We start from the raw sequence: 9,101 nt of genomic DNA on the forward strand, positions 1-9,101 counted from the left end.
TTTTGATTGACCTTGATAAATGAACACAATGTCCCATAGTACTCCATTCGCATGATCTGGTTGCATTCCATGTTACAAGTACACAATATATTTTTCTTCCACAATATTGACCAATGTATGACAGTACTGCTCAAAAAAAAAAAAAAAACCGACAACAACAATTTTGTCACGAAGGAGCATGGCATGTTTCAGAGTACAGTAAGATGGAAGGAGACTAAGCTTCCTTTGAAAAAGTTTTTCTCAATTTTTTTTTCCTTTAATCCTGGAATATCATACATACTGATTTGTCATAGGGGAAAAATATACTTCATTGTAGTATTTAAGATTCATTCTACTTTGAAATACTATCCTTCGCCGAGAAGTGTACACTGTACAAGCAGACGGATAAACAGGAACTGAACATTGACCCATGACTAACGAGTCCATCTCCAGACTTGCATGGTGCTTGCTTCTCCTATATTTTATCCTGGCAATAATACATGTCCTGCTTATCCTGCGATGATCACTTATATCAACGGTATCCATAGACGTCAGAATAGGATAAGAAAAGGTTATGTAATGCAGCTTGGCTCGGTTCGTGGAAGCTTCAGTGTACAGTCACACAGAAGTAGAAGAGTCCAGTTTAGAGTGTTAGTACGTCAAGCGCCATTTCAAACCATGTTCAACCTTACACTGACACTGTGGTAGAGCATACTTAACCTATTTTGTGCATTCTCAAGACTGCATCAGACACTCCGTAAAAGTTATTTGCACTACATTACACATACCATGTACCTGATTTCAGCAATGCAAGCCCAAGTACATACAGTACAGATCAGGGCATCTAAGTTAAGGCTAGTAAGTTCATGATCGCTACATGATGAACAACTGATCGCTTTAAATTCCGACAGAAAGGTCAATTGCTTGACCTTTAAATAATGACTCCATAGGGGTGTCCTCTGTAATATCATGGAAACTTCAAAATATTGTCCCCATTTGGGCAAGAAAGTATATTCATCTTTGTCTTCTGCAATGCTAGTATGTTCCCTTCCCCTGTTCAATATTTGCGACACCATTCAGTGCCATCCAATATATTCAAATGAAATTTGACATGGTAGCTGATGTAAGCTATTCTTATTCATCCAGTTTAAGGAGATGATAACGTTTATGAATTTGAATAGAATAATCCACAGAAAGCTAATCAATACATTTTGGCAAAATATGCCGTCAGGTGATCCGAGTCTTTTTAATTTTTTTATTTTTTATTCACCAGTAGATAACCATCATTTACCACTTACATGTGATGCAAGGCATAAAATGACTTCTTTTTCAAGGGACTACAATAGAGAGACAGGCTACAGAGTGGAGGATGTGAAAGAATGAAGACTATCGAATGAAAAATCGCTTCTCCTCAGCTATCTCCTTGCCATCTGCCCGCCAATCCTCGTCTGAAACCAAGGGCAGGACATCAAGATGCATCCCCAGGGATTTAATTAATGTTGAGTGCCCAATGGGGGGCTCAAATTAAAAAACCAACAGCATCAATCAATTCATCAACCCTCCTGCTGCAAGCTCGTGGGTGACAGGGCGAGACGGAACTGATATTACTGACAAGTTGCCAAGGCACTAGGTACTGTGACGGCTGCTCCATCTTCATCACCCCCCCCCCTTCCATTTCTATCGATATTTATTCCATAATTTGTACAGGGAATTAATAGCAGTGCATTCTTCATGGTCTTTCATTTTTCTCTTCACTAGCTAAGCATTTGTATACACATAATATAGATCACTACATGCATTGATCATTAATCTGATAATGCAACATGCTATCATACTTGCCAACTCTACCGCTTTTTAGAGGTTTTGACCGGCTACCGATTTTCTCTTCTGATCTACCGATTTTGTAGCAAACCTACCATAAAATGAAATGAGAGTCATATTTTCCCTTCATTGTGCGTTGATTCCCTAAAATAAGCTAGTAATCAGAATACTAATAATAATTTCAAGGAACTCGTTCCTCAAAAACGCCGTATTCAGCCAGGTTAAAAGGTTAAAAAGCATGCACCAAATCTCATATTTTGATATTGAAAAACAAAAAAAAGTCCACACCGTGTCCCCCTCCCACAACCCCCCCCCCCCCCCCCTCGCGCGCAAGCGTGCTCGGGCTTGGTCGCTTCGCTCCCACGCAAAATCTACCTCTTTAGGGTTTCAAAATGTTGGCAAGTATGTGCTATATATAATTGGACAAAAACATACTGCCTGAGACTGAGCAGTGTGTAGAGAGGTTGAAACCATAGGTCATGATCAAACTCCCTCAGCCAAACTTTGGATTGAATTAAAAATGTAAACTCTGCAATACTGTATATAAAGCATGGGTGGCAAGTTGGCTTGGTTGGTAGCACATCTGTACCTTGCCATCAAATGGCCTGGGTTCAAGTCGCAGTGACCCGAGCAGAGCAATGTCGCTTGCTGTCATGCCTCTAGTACAAGGCATTCTACTCTCTGTCCCTCATGTTAAAAAACATAATATGGAGATCCTGTGCGTGAAAACATCCAAACTCACACGAGATATCTTTCTTCACTTCCCTCACAGTGAACAGGGTAGAAACCCTATGGAGAAGTCTGTCAAATACCCACACACGCCCAAAACAGAGCCCAAAGTTTCTGTAACAAGTATAAAATACTCTACTTCTATTTGGTTTTCAATCAATTGTTTTTCACCATGTTCAAGTCACACAATGCAATCAATGCACTGTAGGTACATGTAAGCCTACATTGTACATGAACAACTCCTGTTCACAGGTCTATGTGCCCAATGAATTCTATTAATTTTTCCAAAAACAACACTAGTATGATATGTATTCATTTTTGCAAATTCAAACTTAACAGCAAGCACAACACAGTTTTCAAATAAGCAGTACCAGTCATAAACTCTACATATGAACCAAAAGTCCTTGGGATTGTTGTGGGGGGGGGGGGGGGGGGGGGGGGGAATGCAACAAAATTTTAGATTTCAGCAACAGAGTTTTGAATAGCAAATTAATTTTCTGGCAAAATAGAACATCAGGAAGGAAAAGATACATTTAATCAATACCAGATATTGAAAACTTGTTGTTAACCTCTACTTGAAAAAGAAACATTATTAAAATAAAGAAAAAAAAAAAGAATACCGGTACAAGAAAGCCTTAAAAACTAATTATACCACTCCCGTAACATTGTAAATGACTGTAGCTCTAGACATAGTTCAAAGAGCAGAATGCATTCTATAGCAAAATGATTCCTATTATTATCAAAACTTGTAACTAGGGCTTTAAGTGTTACCACTTGAAACATAATACGGATCAGCCACATATAAGGAGAATAAAAAGCCTTGAACGCAGCATGACATGAGGGGGCGGGAAGCAGGACTGACTACAGGGAAAGTGCAAAGGGAAGCCAAACAAATGGGTACATGTAGCATTGGGATACTTCTAGGTCACAAAGGAGATCGTACTGAAGTATCAGTCCATCTCTCTTGCCTTTGATAGAAAGGGATTGCATGGAAAGACCCAGTAAAGGGCTGAACTGCTGATAAAGCTTATTACACTCTCCAAGTGAAATCAATTGCTTCAAACCAATACAGAGTGTACAATCAATCTTTTCTCCTTTACAACAGCACCCTTTTCAGTGATGAGAATTATTCTTGGTGCTCCGTAAGCTAGTCACTACTGTAAGAATGAGCCTCTACAATATTCAGTAGCAAAATGCACATAGCAAACTATTCAAAGGGAATGTACAAAATTTTTTGGTCATGAAATTTATTTTAGGTTTTGCTTTCAGAACAACAGACATATTTCTCACTGTGTACAACTTTGTCCAACATGTATTGATCAGTACCTGACATGAAATACATGTATCAAGGAAAATTTCATGTTCATGTTTTGTGAACTACAGTTTGTAACAGCCAGGACAACATGAAGTACACTGTACATATCCACAGATGTATGTAGGGCTCCATGTACAATTGTACTGTGTGTTGAACATTTGAAATGGTGAAATATAACTGTAATTGACCATGTATTTAACATATTGAACAATTGTATTTGATACATGTCATAAACTCTTTAACTTTCCAGATCAGTATACAATTGTGTGCACCAGCATGTGTCTCCAGGCTAAGTCTGCACAGAGCAGATTATAAACAATCTGTTGCTGGGACTCTGCATTCAATCCACTTATTGTAGGTGCACAACAAATGCTAACCAACTTTCTCTGTGCTCACATGACAAGGTCAATGTCAAATACTGTAGTGATGGCAGCAGAGTGCTGTATCTGAACAACTGACAAATTATGTCCGTCATATCACATATCAATATCATGATGACTACTACAGTCTCAATGTTATGTCTCATAATGCGATAGCAGTATAAATAAATGGTATGCAGAGTATACAGCTTCTGTGGTCCAATCGGTTAGCACATTCCACTGTTAACCGAAAGGTTGGTGGTTCAAGCCCACCCAGGAGCAAAAATCAACTTTTTGTGTTTTGGGTGTGAATTTGCCGAGTTGCAAACTAATAATGGACTTGGCTGTTTCAAAAGCATAATTACAGCAAAACAGCTCAGTAGAATCAAGTTGTGTCACACCATTCACAGAGCCTATGGGATTAATAGACGTTGGTTCTTTTACAATGTAAATGCAGAAACAAAATTAGTTCTACTAGGTACCTAGATACAAAGTAGAAAAATACATTCAGGTACTTAAGTCTATTTTGGAAAACATAGACTCATACGGTCAACTCAACAGAAAGATCCATCTCAACATCTTTTTTTTTTTGGACGTTATCGGCTCTCCTCAGGATCCATGAAGCCAGACACAGTCTCCACAGAACACATCCACGACGACCAGATACAGACTGATCTTTCGGTCAAAGAGTCAACATAGTCATAGAAAACTCTAATGTTACATCAGGGTCATTAACAAACAAGGTAGAACACAAGGTTCAAGCTCAAATTATGCTTATTCTTATTCAAAACATTTTCAATCTTCTATATTTCCATTCATTTGTAGATCTAACATTAGAACTAGGTTTCTGATAGATGTGTACAACTGGTGTACAGTGTGTGTAACTGTGTGTGAAAGACGACAGTGCCTTCTTGCCTCATCTTGGGTTTGTTACAAAATTGAGAAAGACTGTTCTGAGTGTTGGAGTGTTGATGCTCACACTGAGTCACAGACTGTAGGTCTAATCAAAGTCTAAAAGAAGTTGAAAAAGCAATTTTGTTATTTCAGCTAAGTAAATAGCTACTCAGCAACCACATTCTAAGATGAGAAACTAGAAATTTCTATCCCACTCCCAGGAAAATGACAATAAAAATTAAAAGAGTTTCAGTTTTGCAGCGCCAACTGGATGGGCGCTTCACAAGTCACATCGTCATTTAAATTATCTTATCAAAAAAAGAAAAGAATTCTAGATTCTACTACTACTACTTACTACGTGTAGACCTAACCTCTGCTCTGTCTGCTTTTTATGAATGTCACAACACACCTTTCCAGAACATCGAGTAGGGGAGAGGAGGCAGGCCGAGGACGGGCAAGTGATGGCCTGAACATCCTCAAGTCCCCGCCCTCCTCTCACAACGCAACGGGAACCTTTTTGCTCGCTCCCGCGTACCTTTCACGGGCGCTTCGCCTCTGGACGCTTCCAGCAGCTGCGGTCTCGCAAAGAAGACGGCTGTCACCGTGAAATACACCCTACTATTTTTTCATAAATATCTTAGAGTTTAGATCGTCGTCAAATCATACATACCCTGTACGTTGCAGGTCCTTTTCCAAATGGAAGTGTCCCTCGAATTTGGCAAGCCTGTAGACGGAAAAGGCTTCTAAATGCCATGTTTATTACAAGAATATATCGCAACTGGACAGTCGGTAACCAAACAGTTCTGCGGTACTCCCCTCCCACACACGCGTACGTACGAAGCCAAGCTATAGTACGTGTGTGAGTAGGCTAGCAAGGATAGGCTGCGACGATGCGAGAAACAGTACCAGCCTGCCGTGTGTTACGGTGTACGTAAAGTAAGGTAGCGTTGAAGAGAAAGTAAATGAAGAAAATAATCCGCTTCGGGTCGTCACACGTCTCGGAGTTCTTTGTATCGAGATATTGCCGTTAGTTCGTTTTGTTAATTAGGATGAAGTTACACGTTATATAGGTTTTTGCTGCATGCATGGGCTCTGCAATGGGATAAGTGACTGGATCAATGTAAGATTTGAATATTGTCGACTGTATTTTTTGCATCCTTGAGACAGAGGTATATGTTTCCCCATTACGACCACATTATCATGATATTTCCCAAAAAGACAACGAGTTTGTTATCTGTAAGCAAGTTTGACGTACATGAGGGACATTTGTCGGAAAGATGGCGGTATTAATCCCATTATACCAGGTAATTTAACCGTCTTCCCACCTTTCTGCTTCCCAGATGTACATTGATCTAACATCGTCTGGCTGTAGCCTTCATTACCATCATTAAATTGTGGGAGTAATTGCCTAATGGCATGGCTCCAATAAAACTTGATATGAGTTTAAGAAGAAGACTGGCTGTACTAACACAGCATGCATGCACACAAAAGCATGCCCCTCCCAGAAAAAGAAAGGAAAGGAAATAGAAGACATTCATAAGTTCAAGGGCAATGATCAGTCATTAAGATACAATGTATAAGATTTAAGTGTTCATGAAAAAAAAAAATTTAGGTCTTAAGTACATTAAGTGTACATAAAACAAACTCATTGAGTGTAATAACTTGATGGGAAATCAATCATTTGTCAAGGAAAATATATATATATATATCATTATAAATTAGCCTAAATGAAATATTCCACCTAACTTATCCAGAATATAGACATATGATGGGAAAAGGAAAGGCAATTTTACAATCATCTATTTTGTCCAAGTTGTAAGATAAAGATATCTAGGTAGCAATCTATCTCTTATTAATCTGACGATGGAAATTGCCCCAGTATTTTGTTATTATTTTTTTTAACTTTTTTGAATACATAAGGTTATGTATATTGCTTTGTATTACTTTATATGGAAATAAAATCATTTGAATTGAATTGAATTGAACTGAATGTACAAAAACAGATACAAATTGACAACCTCTCATGTCAAAAAAAAAAATACAATGAAACGTGTATGAAAGAAATCGCATATAAAAACCACAACTCTCCTCCCCTCCCAGTTATACACATAGGGCCTACTTCCCAACAAATTTATCTTAATTATTCAGCTATCATTAAAAAAAAGAATATTTCATTGATTGTAATGAACATGTGACTGTAATTCAATTTTCAAACAAATAATAGTAATACATAATACATAATTATGATTTATATTGCGCTAAATCCACTCTGTAGAGTGCTCAAGCCGCATACACTATTATAATCCCGGTCACTGGATAGGCCTACATTATTTCCGACTGTATAACACTGACAGTGGTCACTTTCAACTCCGTGGGGAGCATTCCAGCCAGTCGCCATCTTACCGGTGCACACATGCTGATCAACCAACATCCTCATCCTACCGGGTAACCAAATGTAAGCAATATGCTGAACTTGAACAGTATTATAATCAGCATCACAAAACAAACGAGAGTCTCTCCATTCCCTTACATAAATTTCTCTCTCTCTCTCTACCAATTAAGCCTTTCTTCCTATCCTCCTTCTTTTCCTCCAACCCCTCCTTTACCTTCTCGCTCCCTTGTACCATGGAGCTACTAATTAGTAGCTCCATGCTTGTACTGATTTAAACTCAAACTTGTTCCCTAACCCACGATCACACACACAACTCACAGCATGCACACAATTATACTTACCGTCGTCATTGTCGTTATCCACGTAGAAATCGGGGGGGGGGTAATTGCTTAATCTAAGGGATTTGCAGTTTACTCACATGGTTCACTTTCAATATGATCAGGGATCACCCACTAGAGCACGCCTACCTCTGCCCCTCCCCCCCCCCCCAAAAAAAAGAAGAAAATATAATAACAAAATAGCCCATAGATTTTCAGAATGAATAAAGCCACAGCAAGCACAACTAAAGATCATATCATGACATCAAATGTAATTTAGTACCCTAGATTAGATTATGATGGTGTGTTTAAGAAATAATGATGATGACATAAGTGACTAACGGATTGTAGTCGATAAATCATTCTTTTTATTTTGTGTACAAACCAATGAGATGATTGCGAGGTGATGACGTTATCTCCCCTTTCAGTGAATCAGGTAGGCCCTAGTTTGGGCCCATTTACCGACGATTTTCTCGGAAATTGTTATCACCATACTTAATTAAACTTTTATTATCTTTTTGAGCTTTAAGCGACACTTAACAAGAACGACGTATTAACAAGAACACGCTTAAAACTTTATAACTAACAAAGAGAGGGGGGGAATCTCTGTCACGGGAAACTTTTCTCTTAATGTGGGGAACGAAACTCTTCCTTGCAACAGGGATATTTCTGTTGCCAATGGCTATCTACTAGTTCTTGGCTCCAAGTAGACCTACCACCAAAATGTAGCAGATTGTTATGAATAACAGACCGTCACTAGTTCAACTTGTTCAACTTGTGAAAACGTTGTGTCTCGAAATGACTAGGCATTCAAACCATGGTAGTACACTATAACAACAACTTCATTTAAGTGTTTTATACGAGGTGATTATGATTACAAGTGATATAAGCACGATAATTTTCGAATCGTTGGAGTTCTTGCTAGGTTGCTCTGACGACGATGTCCTGCCTGTAGTTGGTCGTCCTTCTTGTGACTGTTAGAACCAAAACTAATAATAGCAGGGCCCACGAGTCATATACGGCCCATGAGCTCGACACTAGGCAAATGAGGCCCATGAGTTTTGACACTAGGGAAATAAGGCACACAAGCTCAACACTATAGGCAACAAAAAAAAGGCCCACGAGACCGACACTAAAGCCCTGTGATGTTATGTCGGTCTCGTGGGCCTTTTTTGCCTAGTGTCGAGCCTGTGGGACTTGTTTGCCTACTGTCGAGCTCATGATGGGCCTTATTTTCGCAGTGTCCGGCTGGTGGACTGTATAGTTCGTGGGCCTATTCTAATTGATGTCGAGCT

At 39.0% G+C, this 9,101-nt stretch overlaps 1 protein-coding gene across 1 annotated transcript in view; it reads right to left on the bottom strand.

The window, feature by feature from the left end:
- The window catches only part of LOC139728839 (calcium uniporter protein, mitochondrial-like), a 70,029-nt gene extending 64,118 nt beyond the window's left edge, over positions 1-5,911 (bottom strand). The window contains exon 1 of the mRNA XM_071639775.1: positions 5,768-5,911. Coding sequence (XP_071495876.1) covers positions 5,768-5,851 — 84 coding nt within the window. The 5' untranslated portion in view covers positions 5,852-5,911. The remainder of the gene's footprint in view (positions 1-5,767) is intronic.
- Between the last annotated feature and the right edge of the window lie 3,190 nt (positions 5,912-9,101).

This window comes from Diadema antillarum, unplaced genomic scaffold (assembly GCF_040938485.1).
Source record: "Diadema antillarum isolate AM-2024a unplaced genomic scaffold, OU_Dant_1.0 seq00000203_RagTag, whole genome shotgun sequence".
In the NCBI taxonomy this organism is placed as follows: domain Eukaryota; kingdom Metazoa; phylum Echinodermata; class Echinoidea; order Diadematoida; family Diadematidae; genus Diadema; species Diadema antillarum.